Source organism: Dermacentor silvarum, chromosome 3, assembly GCF_013339745.2.
Source record: "Dermacentor silvarum isolate Dsil-2018 chromosome 3, BIME_Dsil_1.4, whole genome shotgun sequence".
Classification (NCBI taxonomy): Eukaryota; Metazoa; Arthropoda; class Arachnida; order Ixodida; family Ixodidae; genus Dermacentor; species Dermacentor silvarum.
In genome coordinates this window covers 226,175,382-226,197,155 of record NC_051156.1, presented here as the reverse complement: position 1 = coordinate 226,197,155, position 21,774 = coordinate 226,175,382, and the positions used below count along the sequence as shown (strand labels likewise).

General features: G+C 42.8%; 1 protein-coding gene across 41 annotated transcripts in view; it reads right to left on the bottom strand.

The window, feature by feature from the left end:
* The window catches only part of LOC119446815 (basement membrane-specific heparan sulfate proteoglycan core protein), a 436,128-nt gene that overhangs the window by 171,601 nt on the left and 242,753 nt on the right, over positions 1 to 21,774 (bottom strand). For 36 of the 41 annotated variants that reach the window (XM_049664395.1, XM_049664396.1, XM_049664417.1 and 33 more), the window contains 10 exons: positions 18,060 to 18,173; positions 17,856 to 17,972; positions 16,388 to 16,519; positions 14,958 to 15,065; positions 14,455 to 14,571; positions 10,547 to 10,666; positions 7,597 to 7,704; positions 7,274 to 7,381; positions 6,652 to 6,759; positions 3,651 to 3,761 (listed from right to left, as the gene is read on the bottom strand). In XM_049664395.1, coding sequence (XP_049520352.1) covers positions 3,651 to 3,761; positions 6,652 to 6,759; positions 7,274 to 7,381; positions 7,597 to 7,704; positions 10,547 to 10,666; positions 14,455 to 14,571; positions 14,958 to 15,065; positions 16,388 to 16,519; positions 17,856 to 17,972; positions 18,060 to 18,173 — 1,143 coding nt within the window. The remainder of the gene's footprint in view (positions 1 to 3,650; positions 3,762 to 6,651; positions 6,760 to 7,273; positions 7,382 to 7,596; positions 7,705 to 10,546; positions 10,667 to 14,454; positions 14,572 to 14,957; positions 15,066 to 16,387; positions 16,520 to 17,855; positions 17,973 to 18,059; positions 18,174 to 21,774) is intronic. The other 5 variants (XM_049664412.1, XM_049664425.1, XM_049664402.1 and 2 more) reach the window with 4 other exon arrangements.

Genomic DNA, 21,774 nt, shown 5'->3' with positions numbered 1-21,774 from the left:
ACAGATTCTTGAGAAGATCCAATGACTTTAAAAGATCTAAATATCAAAGAATTCATGAAGTTTAAAAGATGCATGCAGCAGCTTTAATACAATGAACTTTCTCATGCTAGTGTAACAAACAGATTTGTAGACTAGGATAGACACATTGACTAATAATAAAACTTAACTCAGAACTTCACCTGGGCTATGAGAAAAGATGGCCAAGAGGAGGGCACCAAATAAATTTTGATCACATGGAGTTCTTTGAGAGCACACCGAAATATCAGTATCGTAACTTTTTAGATTCTGCACTTACTGGAATGCAGTCACAATGGCTAGGATTTCAAACTTAAATGTTAAAACCTACTGCTAACCATTTAAGTGAAATTTCATCAAATACACTTTCCCACAGAAACCACACACAGTGCTGAAGAAATAAACTACCAATGAGGCATTCTTTAGCATTTGCCTTGAGGTGCTCAAGGCAAATGCTCTTAAGTACCACTTTCACACACTCTGCAGAGCAATTTACAAAATGGTCTTGCTTTGAGTTCACCAGGGCTCTAGCAGCCTTAATTTCACAGTATGCCAAATTTTCTTCTCTTTAGACCTGATTTTCATTAATTTTCTTGAACCACTGCACTTCACATAGGTGACATCACTAACGGTGTTTGCTATCTGTACAAGCATTATCTGATGCATTCAAACCAGCATCAAGTTTGTTTTTTTGTGTGGTATCGAGCTCATCCTTAACATAGCGCCCGACTACTTTGAATATTTAAGGTCACTTTTCCAGAGATTTGGCACCTCATACTGAAGCCTCCCTGTGAATTTACTTGGTTGCGGCTGGAGAAAGCAGTATGCTTACTACCTTTAACAGCTCAGCAGCTCTGAAAGGTCAGAAAATGAACTAGACTAAGCTCCTGTCAAAAATTCAGAGGCTGATTTCTTTGTGAGATGTGCCCATCAAGCATAGTTACAATACAGATTTGCAAGCACAGAAACACAATAACTGCAATCTACATGTAGTATCCAGTGGCAAGTGCTTGCCTGCTCAGTAAACTAATTTCCCTTAGTTGCTGGTATGCTCAAGATACTCTTTCGTGATCAAAGTGTCATCAAGAGTGTTTACTTTATAAAGGAGTAAGCATCCAAAGAAGTTAAAGAATTTAGGTACTAAAAGTTACAGGACATTCAAGGCCTTCGAAGTGACATTTTCAATTGAGGATTTCAAAATTCTGTACAGACCCTGTAAACAAGCAGCGAGCCGTAAATTCCCATTACACCTTTGCATCACTAGTATTTACTCAAGTTAGTGTCACATGAAATTTGCTAGAAACTGCAAAAAAGCATTAAAACAAAATCAGACAAAAACTTGTAAATCCTCGTACTATATTGAGCAAATGTAATTCATTAGCTTTGGCACCTCCTCCCTTTCATTCAATAGATGGAAAATCATTTTACGATAGTGAGTTGCAAGTTTGGGTTATTGCCCATCGAACTATGCATGAACCTCCTATCTGACTTTACCACTGTGCCACTGTCACCATGCTCATGTGATCAGCTGGTGCAACCAGGCACTGGTACAGTGCAAACCTATAACCACTATGTAACTGTCCCCTTCAACAATTGATTACAACAGTCCCTTTCATAGCATTACCACAGAGCATGCAATATAATGAAATGGCACCAGAACAGAGCAGTATTTGGGAGTTCTTGACATGACCTTATATCGTATGTAGTTATGGCACATGTTTTCTGTACACTCAATAACAAGATTTGGAAACGTCACCAATTTTATGTAAATAAAGAAGCTGCAATAAAATTGCCTTGTGGCAAAGAAAGGCATATATTTACACAAGCACTGAAGCAATCTGAAGACAATCTGTCAAAAATAAAAGGCTAGATGAAGCAAAAGCATTACTGAAATGTAGTAACCTATGCAAGCCAGCCAAGAAGCACCCATTAAGACCACGTGAGAAGTGGTATGTCCCCTCCGTGAGAAGCCTTCAGCAAGGCGTGAACTCATTTCTCTCAAGGCAGGACAGCCCTTTCAGCGCCTCTTTAAGTGAACATATATAGCTATGCTCTCTCCTAGCATGGTGGGCCACCAGCTTAGATAATGTAAATGACATCAAGTTGACCACACATGAAGTATGTCAAAAAGGTCTGTCCTATACGATGATTTAGAGAATCAGAATTGAATACACTATCACCATTGGCCCAATTCACCTTTTACAAGAAGCCAATAACAAAGGGAAAGTTGATATTGAGCAAATTGTACCACAAGGCTGTAAAGAAATTTTATATGGGTTTCTTAGCAAAGAAAAAAAAAACTATAGTAAAAAAAAAACTCAATTTAGAAGGTTGAACATGGCAACCTTGCTTTTTCAGAGCAGTTGCTCTACCAACTTAGCTAACCAGTAGCCAGCACAATGGCAAATTCACTCAGATCAAGAGAGCGCGAAGCTAATTGAATTTGTATAGGTTTAATTTGTGGCTGTGTGCTACATTCAGATGGATGCCAACTTGATGTTCCACGAATACCTCCCTTCACCTTGAAGGTTCCCACAGAACATGTTTGCTTAATCATTTGCTGCATGCTAAGTTAGCATATACAACATTTATGTACAAATTTAGATATAGGCACTCTGCATTTTGCCAGGCAGCTCCCCATCAGGTTGCATTTAGCGCTGCCACTGGCCATTTCCAAGTCCCCAAGTAAAAAAATCCCTCTCGACACAGGCCCATTTGCATGCTTTCCCAATTTCGCGTGTTGGCTTTTTCCTTTGCACAACTAATGCACGAAATATATTGCAGAGATGAAAATGTGTGTAAATAATCCCATAATGCATAAAAATGGAGGTATTTACTGATAGAACCAATGCAGCAGTCACTACTCTGGCGCTAGTGCAGGCTTTCAGAGCAGATTACATGAATACAGAATGAAAGAACAGCACACAGGCCACAGAGGGCACTTGGCTTACCTACATTTTTTCATCCTTATGTGTAATTATGCACTGAAAGCCCGCAATATATTCACAATTCTGACTCACCCAAATCAGTACCTTGTTAACATAGTGTGGCATTTACGATTGTTTCCTTCTTTAGAAGTGCTGCATTTCAGAAGTCTTTATGGCAAGAACAAATGGTTCTTAAGTGTAAGGTGTTGTCTTCAGCTGGTTGGAAAAGAGTGCTGCACCAGTAACCTTTCTGAGACGGATGCCTACCTCGGTGCTTTGCACTCGCTGCCTCTTGGCCTATTGTAGGTTTTGCCAGTTTCCTTCCCATTTTCTTGCCACTCTCCTCCACTTCGATTTGTGAAATTATCTCCAGGTACCAACTCCTCCCAACCACCAAATATAGTTCTGTCTGCATCACACCTTTGCTAACCTTGCAGCAGACAGCTCAGATGTTTCAGCAATCCTTCAGATACGTTGAGGAAACCCTACTCAACGCCCGAACTAGAGCATGTGGCAACCACTCCTGCACAGGACGCTATTTGATGTGCACGGCTAACTTCCCCCCAATGACATGGGCACCATGTTAGAAACACGGGATGGCTATACTTGCAATGCACTACGTCAAATTACTGTAAATACTATTTGCAAGATACTATGTGAAAAACAGTGCCTCATGCAATTTGAATGAGAGGCCGAAAGAAAGCTTACTGGGACAGTTGTGCTCATCCGAGTGGTCTCTACAATCAGGTGTGCGGTCACACTGTCTGGACTTGTCGATGCAGGCTCCATCACCACACCTGAATTCATTGACTTTGCAGCCTGAACACAGCAAATAAAACGATTCACTTGAAGTAATAATTCACAAAGCTGCGAGAAGCTTTCGCTGAGAATCGTCCCCTACACCACTATCGTATGTAAAAGAATGCAGCAAGAAAACGAATCAAATGCAGAACACCAAATGTCCAAGAGTCTCGGGTATTAAAAATGAAACAAAATATGCCTTAAATAATATTGTGCGGTAACATATGCAACAAACAACAACCCAGTTTGATTCATGCAGAGCCCAATGTCTAACTGTACAGACTATATAAAAGCCATTTTAACCTTAGCCTTCAGGTCATTACAGTACAAGCAGAAACAGGGTGGCAATAAAATGATGTTATAAAACTTGGACATACTCTTTCCACTTTTCTTTTTTTTCCCCGGAAAAGGCTTCCCAGAAAACGCTTCCAACTTGGCCATTACTGCACTAATAACACGGGTGGCCCACAAAAAGCACAAAAAGTTAATTACTAAAACATGTTAGATCCCATCTTCATTGCGAATTGTTACGATTAGAACATAGTTTATTAACTAAGCAACCAGCCTCCTAGGCTGGCCGAACCGAACTGCCGGCACAACTAGAGTAGGTCACTCTAGCACAACGCTAGTGCCGCTTGACATAGGAGAGCCAGCCGCACGCCACTTGGTGGCAACTCAGATGGCCAGTCATTATCACAGCAAAAAAAGCACTCAGTAATATGCTCCATGTGCATTTGAAGACCTTTACAAGTCTAAATCGCTTCAGCCTAGCGTGAATGAACTGACAGATCACTAGTGCCTACATTGCTGCAACTCTCATATTATCGAGACTAAATGGCAAGCACAGAGATTGAAAGCTCAGGCGCACTCTGGGGAGCACACTGTGGGGAACACACACCGTGGCTTGCGCACGTAGTGCACTCGGCGTGAGCCAGGTGGACATCTCGTGCGCACGCAGCGGGGCTGGGCAGACACGGGAGAGATGCACTTTGCCCTCTCCCAGTTCTCGCTCGCCTCTCCCAGTTCTCGCTCGCCTCTCCCAGTTCTCGCTCGCCTCTCCCAGTTCTCGCTCGCCTCTCCCAGTTCTCGCTCGCCTCTCCCAGTTCTCGCTCGCCTCTCCCAGTTCTCGCTCGCCTCTCCCAGTTCTCGCTCGCCTCTCCCAGTTCTCGCTCGCCTCTCCCAGTTCTCGCTCGCCTCTCCCAGTTCTCGCTCGCCTCTCCCAGTTCTCGCTCGCCTCTCCCAGTTCTCGCTCGCCTCTCCCAGTTCTCGCTCGCCTCTCCCAGTTCTCGCTCGCCTCTCCCAGTTCTCGCTCGCCTCTCCCAGTTCTCGCTCGCCTCTCCCAGTTCTCGCTCGCCTCTCCCAGTTCTCGCTCGCCTCTCCCAGTTCTCGCTCGCCTCTCCCAGTTCTCGCTCGCCTCTCCCAGTTCTCGCTTACCCGCGCGGGAAGAGGGAAAGTATCCGACGGGCGAGAAGGACATTCCCCTCGCGAAAAGGTAAAAAGAGCGTGACCGAGAGACCCTCGGGGCTCTGACCTCGCTACACCTACCTGCCCATTCGGATTTACCCACTGCAACCCGTGAGTGACCTCGTTTGCGTGACTACCACACGTGACGAGGCAAGCCTATTTTATTACTTATTATACAAAGCGGACTTCCCTCTGCAAGTGTGTTTTATTGCCCACAGCAATAAACGTTGAGTTGACTCGCTTGTTGCCTTATTTGCCTGAACCCTATGTAGCTGCGATTATACGCGCTACGGGTTGGGGAGGACCCCCACAATACTTATCCTTGTAAATGGTACACAAAACACAGCATGAAGAAAAGGTGCATGCATTCTTTGCTGTTGACCATTACCATGTGTGAATGGGGCTAGAAACTTGGCGAACTCTCAATATCGTTATGCTTTTAAGGAAAAAATTCCCTGATGATTACAATACTCCCTAATGTGAAATTTGAGCGCAGCTCTGCGTTTTCATTTCGCATGTCAATATTTTGTATTACGATTATATAAGTACACTGTTTATATTAGGAAGAGAACACTGCGAGTAGTGTAGCTGGCGCGGACAATGTGGCCCGTGCGGCACATTGCAAATCGAGCCAAGTGCGTGGCACGACTGCCTCACAAATTGGGAGATCGCGAGAGGCAGCGCGTGGGCGATGCATGGGCACAATTCACAGCAGCTGCTGCAGACAGACATCCGCTAATGCAGCGCTTTGTTTCCATACATAAGACGCACGCTACTCGGACACCATATCATAGTTATCGTCGCCGCACAGCTGTCTTGCGCGGCACTACGCTTTCATTCCACCAACGATGAGAGCGGCCCTTCATCACGGGGAAATTATGCCACCAGTGTCAGGGCACACCCAAGGGAGCGTCACATCGAGCCTTACTCGTAGCCGCTCGCTATCACCCCTTGCAGGAGCAGTGATCGCCGTCACATATGCTGGTACTATGGACTGACCTCAGCAGCTGACGCTACGGACCAGCGTAGCCCTTTCCACCTCACACCACCCTCAATATATTCAGCTCCTAAAACATTCATTATGCTATATGCAGGTTATTGGAAAATTCTTGCATCATGTACAAATAGTGGCCAGCAAACAGCCACTCTAGTTTATATTAAATGGCCACCGATAATGCAAACTGTTCCAGTATTCATTGTTGCATTCCTTTGCACGCACATGTCTGCCCAATGAAAAGTTCCATTTTTTATTTAGCCCTTCTGAGAGTGGGCTTATGTCTTCACCACTGCTATACACTGAGACAACATGCTGTGAATGAAGCAATTCAATGAAGCACCATTTATTACAATGAGCATTTTATAAGCAAAGTAGGTGCCTTCAGAAAACATCTTCAAAAAAATGTAACCAGTTCGAAGAAAGAAAGGTGAAGCAAACACTGCTTACTGCAGTTCCTTTCATCGGAGTAGTCTCGGCAGTCAGCAGTTCCATCACATTTCCTGCGGACATCAATGCAGCTTCCATCTCCACAGCGAAACTCGTTGTCCTTGCAGGCTGAAATGTTCCCAAAACATGTGAAGTGATTGAGCTATTGCTCAAATTTGATAAAATGCTACTAAAGTCCAAGGCCATTTGTCGCAGTAAATATTGCAGATGTCATTTTCCTGTAAGGGCCCTTGTCGGGGTATTACAGTAGACAATGAAGAAAACAAACACATGGTTATAAGTTTACACAAAGCTCGTGCTGTGGATTCCTTTGAAAAAGAACTAAGAAGCGCACTGGATACAATGCAAGTCACAATATCAATTATGAATCGCAAAAATGCACAGTAATGTAATACACACAGGTTAGTTTTTGAGACTACTGATAAGCAGCTGTTTAAACAAAATGGGGTTACACTCGTTGACGAAATGCTGCTTGCAACACTCAGTGGCACACGTAAATTATACTGTTGCAAAGAAATACACATTATCACTTCATTCCTTATCAGGATCTGAGCAGTCCATGCACATTTGTTTTATGCACACTTCCGAAGCAACTATTCATTACAGTTGAAACAGCCCTCACCACAACTGGTTTCATCTGAGTAGTCTCTGCAGTCAGCAGTGCCATCGCATCGTCTTCGGCCTTCAATGCATTTGCCATCACCACAGCGAAATTCACTGTCTTGGCACTCTGAAACAAGAATTCACTCCATAAATTTCACTACTTGGACATAGCTGCCCAATAGAAACATGTTTAATGTGAATTATCTCATGAAAACGTGCAGGAGTATCAAGAAACCTTCAGTCGTTATGTGCACTCTGAGCTAAGCTCGTTAGTACTTTACTGAGGGGCTTTTTTACTCGACTAGAACAAAGCAAGATTGTTCGCATTGAAAATATCCTTACCGCAGTTGGCTTCATCTGAGAAATCGTGACAGTCGACACGTCTGTCGCATTTCCTCCGTATATCAATGCACTTCCCATTGCCGCATTGAAATTCATTATCTTTGCACTCTGAGGAGAAGGGCAAGATATTTGAAAGCACAATTTAAGGTGCAGTTGAAATAACTTTCACTTAGGTTGTTACCACATGCATAATGTGCACTTTAAGGTAATTGATATGAGTGCATACTAATGCTGTTGCATTATGTAGCAATCAAAGATCAGCATTACAAGCCTTTTATGCGAGAGATGTTTGAAGTGTGAAGTTTATTATGATTTTGACAATACAAGATTGTAATGGCGTCGGAGCAAAAGGCGAGACACTATGCATGCCTGACTAGGCTCCTAGCGCCACGAGCACAGCAGACAACAGTGCAAGAAAAAGATTATATATATATATATATATATATATATATATATATATATACATTCAATAAATGAATACAGCACAATAAGTAAAAATAATGCAAATGAAGAAATAAAAGTAGGTACAGAAAGGCCAAAGCCAAATGGAAAACAAGTATTGCAGCACATGACAACAGACAAACAAACTTTAAATTTAAGCACCTTCCAGCATAGTGTCTTTGTAATCCATAGGTACAACTGACACAACCATAATGCCAACATCAGGTTTTATTCTCCTGTATATTCACTGCAGCATACAGTAAAGAAAAGCAAAATATGCTACTAAGCAAGCTATTGACTTCACTGCTACTAGAAAAATTGCAATTTATCACTCATTACACAAGTGAAGTGCCAGCTTGTGTTTGTGTTTGTGCCAGCTTGTGTTTGAAGCACAGCAAAGGAGGCAGCATACAAAACTGCTCAGCAGGAGTTTAGAGGTAAGAAACTATCATGAACCCCATGGAAGAACAGCTATTAGCCTAATCTGACACCAGTGACAATGTAGGTGTAGCCAGCCAGGAAAGAATAGTGAAGTGTTAATATTCAATTAGCTGCTGAAATGCCTACTTTGGTTATATCCCCTCTAGGCGGAATACAATTTGCTGAAAAACTAGTTACGCCCCATTTCCTGCATCTTTAGCATCATCATTAAACACATGCAGCAGCAGTACCAATTTGGAACACTTAAATTTTCAGCGAGATTTGTTGAATCAGCATATATGGACTACACAGCTTTACTCTGAAATACTTGAGACGCAGAAATGATACTGACTATTTAACATGACTTGTGCTAGGAAAACAAGTCAATTACTGTGATAATGAGGGAAGAGAACTTGTCATACTACACTGACTGTGCATCTTTTAATTTTATTCAATGACAAATTTGGAAAAAATAAATTTTAAAGCACAGTTCCAATGAGAAGGATATTATGTACGCAGTGCATTTAGGACATTTTAAATAGTACTTCAGATCTAGAAGTTTGCTTGGCACGTATAGTTGTACACACAGCACCTAAAAGCTTGCCGACTCGGTGCTAATAGACAGTTTTAGTTAAGCGTTAGCGTAATAGCGAGGTTACGGGAAATAGCGTTACTGTTCCGCAAACGAACTTTGCAGAAAGATAGCATTAGTATAGCGTGATAGTGTAGTATACGTGCGGGACGCTATTCCAATACGCTTTGAAATTCACATACATAGGGCACCTAAGTGATTCTGCGTGCGTCCAGAAAGTACGAGAGGCAGCGCAATGGAAGCCAGGAGCACGTTGTATTTTTACTTCCCATGTCCGCCGATTTGCAGCGAAATAGACAAGCAGTACAAGCTGTCTACCATAGCCTCCGCAATCTTCCCATCTCAGAGGCCATATGCCGTTGTCGTGCATATCTCCCAATTTTACCGATAGGCGACGTTCGCACCTCGGAGAATTTCTCTCATTAGGCTTAGGTGCATTCGAAACGAGAAGTGATCTCGAAAATTCCTCAAGGTTATCCAAAATACTCTGTCGTCGAAGCGGCCCGAGACTAAGTGAAAGCCGTTTACACAGTGATGTGCTACGAATGAAGTGAGTTCTACAAAAACGCGAAATTCAGTTCGAAGCGGGCGGCCGGGAGCGCCACCATGTTGTACGTAAACTACGTAAAGCAAGCAAACACGGTAACATTAAGTCTGAAATAGCGTGTGTATGGTAAACGGTATGGGTCGTTTAGCATTCTGCGCATGCGCATTTCGATCCCGATATTCCACTAAGCCCGCTATACTACGGTATCCACGCTAAACTAACTGTCTAATGCAAACATCTGTCCTACACAAGCCCTTTTGGATGCACACGACATGATATAACGAAGTATGTACCTAATCACATTTGTCACTAAATAATTGAAGCAAAAGTGACACACTAACTATATGTTAATTTCATTATGATATGTCCTTTAATTTTCCTTCATGGTTTCCACAAACTGAAAATTCCTGATGGGTGTGGCTGTGAGAAGGTTGCAATGTATTTAACTTCAATTATGGCACCAACGATGACCCTCCAATTTTGCAGAATAAGCTTTGAGACAGAAACAGCAATATTTACAATGCTTTATTTAGAAGTGTCCGTATGGATGCAGTGCAAGCAGCTAAAAGTATGTCACCTACTTCCACTCACCTACAGAGCCTCAAGTCTTGAACGCTATCTGCCACATAGTTACAAAACATGGATTCCACACAAATGTAAATTTATTCTCTGTTAAGGCATCGCACATTGAATTTAATAGATAACTGTGTAGGCCTTAAAGGCTACTACGCATTGAAAATGAGTTCAAGGCTATGTGCCCAGGCTTTTTGGGAATTAAGCTTTCTCGTAAATCCTGTGTCCTGCAAAGTTTTGTGGCTGATTAAATGCTTGCAGTACTGATATTGCACATAGGCATTAAAAGAAGTTGGGACACCTATCATTTCCCTCTCTGCACCAATCAGGAGCACCAATCATGCATGAAAGAAAGCAAAGTGCAAGAAGCAACATACCACAGAACTCATCAGATCCATCATCGCAATCAAAGTCCCCATCACAGACATCAGATCGAGGAATACATCCACCACCATGACAGACAAAGTCTGACACATTGCATAGCTTCATACCTTCATCTACAAAAAATTATGCCAAGTTTGCAAGCAACACATGCACTCCATGCTTTGCAATATGCATATCAGCGAACAGAATCCAACAACAGCACAGCATGCAAGCTTAAAAGCAAAAGCAATATTAGAATTCCAATTAAGTTTACCACCAATAACTAGCATCATTAATAAAACTGAAAGACTGATTGTTGTGAAGGCCAGGTTATGCACAGCTCAAAAAAATTTTAATTGATCACATTTGTAGGAAACAGGGCATTACTAAGGAAGATGCATAAGTAGCCCTGCTATCATAACAGCCGTGGTGCTAGCTGCTAGCAACTATGCGGGCTTTAGATGCAGACAAAATTTTGAGATAGAACACTAGCATTTCAATTATGCTTTCACACTGAGCAATAAACCAGGCAATACAATGCTTGCCACTGCAAGTTGCAATTCAGCACTTACAAATTGAAACAACAAAACATGTTTAGATCTTTGCAAATAAAGTTACAGGCAAGCATTAAAACTAAAACGGAAGCAAGCTATTTCATGCTGCCTCGCACACATTTAACCCTAGAACAAAAAGCATGCACTTTCAAGCAGTGAAGCCCACTCATAACAAGTTTAAGTGTCATGGGTGACATATCTGTTCTATGGTAAAGTTTATACTAAAAGAAAAATGCCAATGAATACCAGGGAATACCAATGAAGTGGAAGCTGCATCTTCCTATTTACCTGCCCATGAAGCCCTGACTGCATGTTCATAGCTTGAAGTTTATGTAATGTGTAAATGTTCTCTTTGCCAAGGTGTCCACACTGTGCAACATGTATAGATTGGATTAAGTTTACAGCAGCAGATATACACAAAGGCACTAGTTCTGAACCCTTGTAACTGCCATCCAATGCTTAGAACTTCCAGTTGGCACACTCAAGTGGTGCCTGCAAGAATCAACAGCCAACACCACTTTACAGCATGCATGTTTCTAATTAGAGAATAATGCAGCTTTATACTATTTTCCACTTTTTCCGGAAAAAGTGGAGCTGGGCAGGCCATGTAATGCATAGGATGGATAACCGGTGGACCATTAGAGTTACAGAGTGGATACGAAGAGAAGGAAAGCGCAGTCGAGAACGGCAGAAAACTAAGTGGAGTGATGAAGTTAGGAAATTTGGAGGCGCAAGTTGGAATCGGCTGGCGCAAGACAGGGGTAATTGGAGATCGCTGGGAGAGGCCTTCGTCCCGCAGTGGACATAAATATAGGCTGATAATCAGTAGTGCACCCAGGATCTCTGCCCCACTTTGACAGTTTGCCAATACCATCTAAACAGCACTAATTTCTTCACGGGAAATTGTCAAAAAAATTCGCTTTTTGCGAGTGTGCAGACGATTGCGCGTCTTACATCTTAGTTGCAGTACTCAAATGCGTAAGGAAAGAAAAGGGGTTAAACAAAAGGGGGGGTTAAGTCGGCCTCAGGGGGGGGTTACAACCCCCGAATACCCCCCCGTCGGTGCGCCACTGCTGATGGACTATTTTCTGATGTATTGCCAAATCTCCTGTGGACATGCACATTGTGCTCGGATGCTGTTTGCCTTTTCTGCTCTTCAATTCATTATGAGGTTCTGCCTTATGCCAATTCATAAAATAAAGTATTAATCGTCATGACTCACCCCTAAAAAACAGAATAGCTTGAAAACCAGGCTTTACAGTACCTGGATGTTTGATGTAACATGAATAATGCTTGAAGGTATTCTTTGTGAGGAATCGTGTTAAGTTTGCTGACCTTCGCTTATGCTTCACAGAAATGTTTGTGCGCTAGTAGGCCTGAAAATGTGTACGCTGTCTGTTGCACATGATAGGCTGCCCTTGGGCATTATTAGAAGCTGGCAAGCCAATGATCATTTACCCCACGTCTAGGATATTTTGAATAGCACAATTTTTGTGGTCGCTCTTAACTCCTTCACAGGTAAACAGGCTCAAAACTGTCTCCTGTGATCTGTCGGTAACCTCTGCCATTGCGTCATAATTATCCCCACATGGATGAAGTTAAGTGCCCCACGAAGCATTGCACAGGTTGTGCTGGATTTTAGTGTTGTCGTCGCCCCACAGCATTGCAGGAACTGGACAAAGGCTACAAAGACGTGCACCATCAGCAGTCCTCCTGAAACTAATGGGCCAATGGGGAGGGTCGCATTGCTTTGTTGGAGGTTGTATGCCACATAGGGTAGCTAGTTGATCATTTGCAAGCAATTATACGGGGTATCTTAATGTGCTGTTTGCTTGAGAGTGTATGGGGCCGGGTACAGTGTGGATGAGAGAAATAGAAAAGAAATGCTACTTTTACTTGCATCTACTTTTTTGTAGCTGTTCCTTTTGTCAATTTTTTTAATGCGATTTGACAATGCCAGGAGTAGCCAATGGAAAGGATAACTGATAGGGATAACAATAGGGGAACCAAGAGGGATAACAAAAAGAAAACTCGTGCATTCATTCATCTATAACCAATAATGAATGTCAAAGCAGCATGCTTGTAAAGCTTGTGAGGTTTGAGGGAGGCACCGGCGCCATTGCGCGGGCTTCACCTTTTCTGCCGTCTCTCGCCAACCCCACCCACTCCCAACCGGTTCCAGCCATGGCGCTCCACACGTGGTGGTTTGCGGTGAGGGCGGGGTGCTGACGTCACTATGCGGCTGCAAGTCGGCTGTTGGTTACTGAGCTTGGCTATCTTATCTCCGGGACCAGCGCAGGGTACGTACATGCTTTCCCCTTGTCCGCCGACACCTTTGCGACTAGGACTGGAGCTCGCGCACGGTGCCTTTGCCTGTGCGGGGAGCACGTACTTTGTGTTGATCCTTTCCCGACGATAAGCCGATGAGTGGTGCCTAGTGCTCGTGTGAGGTTGTACTACGCCGAGCCGCATTTGCCGAAAGCCAAAGTCGAAGGAGATTGCCCGAGCTCTCGCGAGTTGGCCCATTGGTTATTGACAGAGCATGTAGCATAGCCGCCGGGACTTTTCCTAGCGTTGTGTCCCAGCTTGAGCCTGTGCTCTCGCAGCGACGTGCTATAGGCGCCCGTTTCTGTATTTTCGCCCTTGGTGCAGGACCCCTTTGGCTCCCCGCCGCGCGGGCGTTTGTGCAGTGCTGGTGCCGACGGATTCAATAAACGGTTTCTGTTATCTCAGGGCATTGCTGTTTTTGCGTGCGTTAATTGCTCGGTAGCCCTTTGCGGCCTGAGCTCGTGCGCGGCGGTGCTGGAGGCGACGGCTAACGCAGCCCTGTGGCTCGCTAAGCTCGAACCCGCAGTGGTTGGTCTCCTGTGAGACACCAAGAACCCACAAGCTGCTTGTGATTAGTAGAGGCCCTCTGCCCCACGGTGCTGAATGGCAGAGAAGTGGGATTCTTGTGAATGAAATTGGTTAAGAAGAGGTGTTTGCCTTTGTGAGAGGGGAAGCAGTCACAGCCTCTGGAGCTGTCACCCAGCAGTGCATTTTGACCTGTGTATTGGTAAATGAATCTGCACATATGGAGGTGTCGTGAGGCCCTTTGCAATGTATTGCCGACAACGAACGTGGTCGTCAAAAACCGGGAGCCTAGATTGACAGTGGTGCCATTTGGAGAAATGGTCCAGCAATGGCCCAAATCCAGCATCATTCTCAACTAGTATTATCACCCATGTGTGCATTATTGGCTGCACTAATTTCTTTCCATAACACAGAGTTCGTAGTGTAGTAAAATCAAAGGTGGGCTTGACTGTTTGTGCATGCACACAAGATGCAGTAGCATGCAAGAAAAAAGCGAAGCATGAGCAGCAACATACCACAGTGCTCATCAGATTCATCAGCACAATCAATCTCTCCATCACAGACAAGTGATGAAGGAATGAAATTGCCACCGTCACACTCAAAGCCCAGCTGCCGAGGGGACTTGTGCTTATCTACAAAAAATTGTGCCATGTTTGCAAGCTTCGCATGCCATTCATGCTTTTGCAATGTGCATTTTAAGGAACAGAAGCTAACCACTGTGCAGCATGCACACTCACAGACAAGTTTTAATTATTCATAAGTATACCATAGATTGCTCTTGAAGCATCTACAAGAAACATGAGGGGTTTATTACAGTTGTGAACTGCATATCAAATGCCAAATTCTACAGAATCAGACTATGAAATGAAAGCATGTGTAAAAGACGCTAAACCAAGTAACAACCAAGAGAAAACAGGAAAAGAAAATTCTGCAATACAGTTTGCATAAAGCCTGGTGCAAGCAGAATTTGCTAAGATATCAGCAAGCAATAAAACAAAACTAAAGAAGGAAAACATACGACAATCTGCTTCATCTGATGAATCCCTACACTCCGAATGGCCATTGCAACGTACATAATCGGGCAAACAAGTCCCATCTTGGCATTGAAATTCACCTTCCCTACATGCTGAGAAAAGAAAAATATTCATAAAAGAACAAGGATATTTCATATGGAAGTGCAGTTACAGTACACCAGATAAGCACTAGGGGCAAGCTCCATACAAGCCAAGGCGAGTATAAAAGACAATAGCTACTTGTTGAGTGAAAAGTTATGACAGCACCTGCACAGGGTTTTAATATACTTACTGCAGAATCAATTTTTTTTAGACTGATCACAAGGCAAGGCAAACTGAAAACATGATACTAGACAGGTGATGAGAAGCTGCAGTTTGAGTCATTAGTACAACTTGCATAATCTGTAAAAAGATTAATCTCTTTACAATCCCGAGCACGCCACTAATATATTATGCAAAAGGCTCCCATGGGAAACTATATACAAATATATTCACAAGCAGATATGACACACTGGCCAAAAGGCAAGAGCTCAAAAATAGTCTTTTCCGACATGATCGATTGGCCTCTCCGCCCACAATGGCACTGGCCCGTAACAATATATTCACAAGTGACAGCAAGTCTTTTACAATACAATAAATAGTGCAATGTGTGGTCACACATTGCATAAATCTACAATGAAATAAAATCTTTTAGTGTCAGACTTCTTATTGTCTAAAGTTGACAACCATGTTGTGTACCTTTGTCATATCATACACTACTTTGCTTCCCTTTTGCGTGTTTGAAACAATTTACTAAACCACTGCAGGTTTGGTGCAAGTCCTGCCCATGGTGTAACATTCATTTTCAATCTGAACCATGCTTAATAACTCAATGAGAACATGTAAATCGGCAACATAAGATGTGTCAGCCAGCAGCAAAAGCTTTAAAAATTTTCTAGTGCCTTCAGCTGCGCATTCGTGCACACAGATTTCATACTGAGTGCAAAACGAATAGATGGCTTGCATGAACTGACCTACATTATCTTACGAGTCAGTAACAGAAATGCAATGTGGGCAGACACATTGTGTACTAAAGAAAATCGGCATGCAGGGCATTATCCATACAGGCTCTATTTTAAGTCCTCAAACTGCTTTTAAGCTATGAATTTAACGTTCTGTAACAGCATCTAATACACTATTTTTTTTTATCTTGCTGCATCACTGAAAGTACTATTACAACACATTGAATTTCAGTGACAGACTAGCAAGATTTTTTTTATGTGCAAGTAAGTGCAACTCTGCCTATATATAAGGCATACAGTTACCCGATGCTAGCAAACTTGATAGGTTGGTGTTCACATCGGAAAAAAAAAGTGAAACCAATATGGCTGCAGTAATTAGTGCCTTATACATACACACGAACACACTGAAATGCCATTTGAACAGAAAAACCTACGTTTAGTGTCAGTGATGCAATTATCTTCGTCATCACCACCTGGGCAGTCCTTCACTCTGTTGCACTTCTGGCGAGAATCAATGCAGCGTCCAGACAAGCACTTGTACTCATGAGGCCGGCACGCATGCCCATCTTGAAAGAGAACATTGACACATTGTGAACTCCAATACCTTACATTCCCACTGACTATGAAAGTGACAGACCGGTCTTATTGCACAGCACAAGGTGAGTAGGTGTGGAAACAGACAGCACCATGGGCTACAGAAAAGGTACTTTCACAATTTATATTAAAATGTTTTTTTCAAAAGCAGGAAACGTTCTTACACCTCAACTTTGATATGCACATTGCACTACTGAAAATGCCTTAATTTATTGCTCAATTAACATAATGCGTTGCTACTATTCAAGTAGAACAAAGTGAGCTCATGAGGTAAAGCTTTTGAACGTTGTGATAGTATGAGTGCAATGAACTGCATACACTACATTCCAAGTGCCTGTACCCCTCATGGGCACAATGCGAGCCCCAAGAAGACAACAAAGTGAGCGAGGAGTTCAGCGCTTGTTTAGTGTGACAGTTCAAAAGCTCAACTACTTGTTCATAACACATTTCACAAGCCCTTGTTTCAAGTGGGTCCATTACAGTTGTAGGTCAAATGGTAGAAGTGAAGAATGGCAACCCATTGTGAATGCCAGTGCACTTTAGTCAAGGTTTAGGAGATATGCTAACGGTGTTAGCTGTTTGAAATATTAAAATTGGGTGCTATTGATTTCCACCAAGAACCACCCGTGGTGGACAGGGGCTGCATATTGCTGCCTTATTCTTGTGTCACCTCAAAAGTGGCACTATGGATTAACTAAACTGTGGCAGCATCATGAGAACTTCAATTATAGGATTTAACATATCTAGCATATGCCATGGTCAGGGCTTTGGATTATGCTAGACTTGCTGAGGTTCCTTAATCAATGTAAACCCAAAGCGTGGTAAACCAGTGTTTTGCATTGCAGCCCTATTGAAATGAGGCTGCCATGGCTAGGTATTGCACATGAAATCTCTTGCTTAGCAGCAGAATGCCATAGCTACTGAACCGTCATGGCTGGCGATGTCATGCATTGATACTAATTCAATGTTAATGCATACAACATCGAAGGGGTTACCAGCACGTTAGTTATCAAAGGTTCTGTCTTAAAGGAGACAATCCAAAGGCACTGCAGTGAATTCTCACACAATGAATAAGTGGCTCCCAATCACTGGCGTACATGCAGCATCTATGGCGGCTTAACCTATGACCATAAATACACGGCATGAAAAGGCAGACAAAAGACTGACATGAAAGGATGAACAAATGCTGGTCCTCTTGTGTCCACATGTTATACACCTGCCTCCTCATACCACAAAACCCACAACTTGCTCAACTTACTGTCGTTCTAAAAAAAAAACCAGAAATACAATTCAAATCAATGCACTTACTGCCACATGACAGCTCATCTTCTCCATTGGGGCAATCTGAAACTCCATCACATCTTCGGGAGATGCTTAGACAGCCGCCACCATGGCATCGTATCTGATCAGCCCTGCAACTGGGAGCTGAAATTGAAAACCACAATGAAAAGCTCTCTTGTTGAATTTGAACTTCTATAACCAGAGAGAAAACAATCTGCATCAAAAGCTCACCACACTGGCTTTCATCAGATCCATCTGGACAGTCTCTGCGCCCATCACAACGAGCACGTTCAGGGACACACGTGCCATTGTGGCACCGGAATTCACCAGTTCTGCAGACACCAGCTGGAATTTCAGAGGAGTATGTAAGCATCAGTCATTAAGAATGAAGTAAGGAAGAGGTATTCATTAAATATATAGGCGCCGCCCGCTAATGCTCAGTGACAACCTAATTCAGAGCAAGCTCCATCCACAAAACTGCACTGCACCTGTGCTTTGCGACTAGATGCTCCAAAACGGTTCCAGAGGGACAACAATAATAAAAGAAGTTCACATGCCTCTGTCGTGAGATCATGAAAATGACTGAAGATAATTGGCTGGTGCATCTATACAAATTCTCAGAGTTGGGCAGCAGTGTACTTGCCACTGTATTCTTCGGTTTTCAGTACCACAGTCACCAGACCTTTTAATTTAGACGTAGACCTTTGTCGATGCAGGTTTTTGCATGCTGAGAAGCAAATTTGCATAAATGCTGTTCAGCTTTACAATGCCTAATACTGTAGAGTGCATTACAAGCCATCATGATGCATATGACGTGAATGTTTCCATTGCTATACAGTACTAGTGCTAGCCTTGTATATAAGATACAGTTGATGGGGGAACTTCACTATGTTGCTATCAAATCCCTCACCAAGCAAAAATAAACTGCCAAGATTTAACATCCCAAAGATGCATGGTGGGCTATAATTGGGCTCGGTATGTATTCCGATGACTTGTAGATTAACATGCACATAAATCTAAGTATGCAGACATTTTTCTGCATTCTACCCCGATTAGGATGAGACCACAACAGCCTATGAGCAGCCGCAGTAGTGTCAAGAAAAATTCGCTGTGCTTAAGAAATTTGTTGATAATTAAGCAAGAGAACTACTGATCACATGAGATTGTACTGAGGCAAGTAATGCAGGCTGTTTCAGCCAATTTGTGTTAGCGTCCCATTTCTGCATAAATTGAAGCACAAATTGAAAATAAAAATGCACATCAATGCCTGGAAGTTGCAGCATGATGCTAACAGATGTGTAAATGGTTGCATACAACTCCCAGAGCTCGTTCCCTACATATAGTTGCAGTTAAGTAAGATTTTAGTTCAAGAAACCTTATTAAAAACATCAAATGTGCAAAAAGAGCATAAGGGTGCAGAACTGTTGAGATTTTGAATGCTGAATTAGCAATAAAGAAGGCACTTCATCCACTTAGGGCACATTCATGAGCTCACTTGTATTTGATATGCCTGTCTGTCATGTCATGTTATGCTATAGTGCTTATATCTAAGGGGGCACTACAGTTACTCCATTATGCTGCATTGTCACACTGCCATCAGGCCAACTTCTCACCATAACTACATGGTGAAAATATTCGGAAGCAAACAGCGCTAAAAACAGGACGAAACAAGAAATCATGTACCAAGTAGCTCACCGTGTCACATTACGGTGAAACTGCCAACCACAACCAGTGAGGAATAAACTCATGACAGTCAATGTGCAGTTGGTAGCCAGACATGTCAACCGCTAAGCTATTATGCATCATTCACACTTCGCAATTTCTGTTTTGTGCAATGTGCAGACAGACTGGTGGCATTTGTGTATATATGCATTTTCAAGGCCACAGCAGACATTACCGTAGTGCACAAAAATGATGTGCACTGCTGCTTTTACAGGAATGAGTTCAGTGCCAAAGAATCATTGAACTGGATGTTTTCCTATGTGGAACTCAAACCTTCAACTGCACTCCAGTACAACTGCCTACAACTTTGAGAAAAGTTGAACGCTGCATAAACGTTCATGGTTATGGCTACTCATCAGATGACCACTAGTTTGACTTTGCTTGAAGTGCTTGCTGATGGTATGGTTGTAATACAGCAATAGCTGTCTGCTCTTGAACCAAGGTGCCACCAAAAGCTGACAGATGCCAGCTTCATTTCATGTCCAATGGCCTCCCTGAGGCCTTGATCGCAAGTTGAACTACATTTATGCTAATCTGAAGCAGCACTTGCAAACACCACCTTGGTGGCGCTGATCGGTGATGAACATGTTGCTTTTGCAAAGCTATGATGGGAGGTGATCAATGGCAATAGTGTCTAGCACCTCCAGCATGTTGAATTGATAGTGTGGAAGTTCAAATAACTGTGCTAAGACAGCAAGGGCTCGCAAAATTATAAGCATTAAGGGTGCTTTTAAATGCCAAGAACATCACAATGTCCTATGGCCAGACAGAATGCAGGTTGAGCTTGTGGGAGGGGTCATGTTGAACAAATGTTTACTGGCTGCCGTTATAAAGCAATAGCTGGGCATAGTGGAGTGGTTCTCAGAATGAGTGACACACAAGGTGCTGCTGCTGCTCAGACACTAAAGGCATTTAATGCCTCCCCACTTGTGCTGCTGTTGCTGGTGTGTAGTGACCTGTCGCTATCGAGAGTGAAACATGGAGAGGCAATATCTTCTTGGTCACGGATTTTACAAGTACAGGATAATATCCTGTCTGGATTTGCCATGCTGCTGAAGAAGCTGCTGTGAGGTGCAAGCTGTTCTTTCACCACACTGCATAATTTATCTTCCAATAGAGGGAGACTGTTCGTTTGTCGCAGTATCCAATTGCATGCAGGTGGTGCAAAAGTGTCAGAAGATGATCCTGCTACCAGAGACAACTCTAACAGAAGCTGTGCCACCCAATTGGTGGTGTCATGAAACATTTTTCTGCTCTCGAATATACTGATATGAAGTTGGGTACTGTTCCTTTGCGGAAGATTCCCAGAAATGTGCAATCAACGCTGAGGGCAGCGTTGTGCAAGTTGTACTTAATTTACTCTCTCTCACAACGTTAGCTGTTTAGACTCCTATACTTTGCCACATAAACAGTACATACTGCATGGAAGTAGTCAGTGTTCACTACCCTTGCTGAGTGTTATTGTCATGATTGCACGACTTGTGGTGTCCTTTAATGTTTCACTCATTAAAATGCTGCCTAACTGAGGTAAGTCTCTCTCCACTTGTAAACGGCATTATTTATTTTGAATACCATATACACTTGAGTAAGGACTGCCCTCATGTGAGAGTTGCACCTCCATCGTTGAATCCCAATACTCAAAAAAGTAATTCTTAAAGAAAAAAAAGTGCTCGCACATCCCAACTTCAGCTAGTTTATGCAGTGTCTTTGGACATTTTTGTGAAAAGCTTTTAACGCCACAGGCTTGTCTTATGCCTTAGATGCCATGGAAGATGACTACATTCATGAGTGTGCTCTCAAACCCGAGCCTGAGCAGCAGCGACAGCAACAGTGTCGAGGACTATTCGAGCACCATGTGCATGGTATGCATGTGTATGAGTGGTGTGAAATGCATTATGAAAACAATATTCACTCTTTTGGTACAGAAGGAATCATGGGGGGTTACACTTATGCACAATTATAAAAAAAACTTGAAATGGTTTGCCTCTATGTAAGCAATGCACCTTGTCAAGATTGCAGGAAAAAGTGGCCCATACCTGAGTGTATATGGTATTATAAACTTTGCCACCCCTTTCCTCAACCTTTCCAAGACAAAAAAAATAAAAAAATTGCAGTTTCGACATAAGAGTGAAGCAATGAATACGATAGCAACATGTTAGACTATTACACGGAGTGCAATACTCGTAGCTGTAGTGGCAGTACAAATTGAAGTAAACGTAAGCCA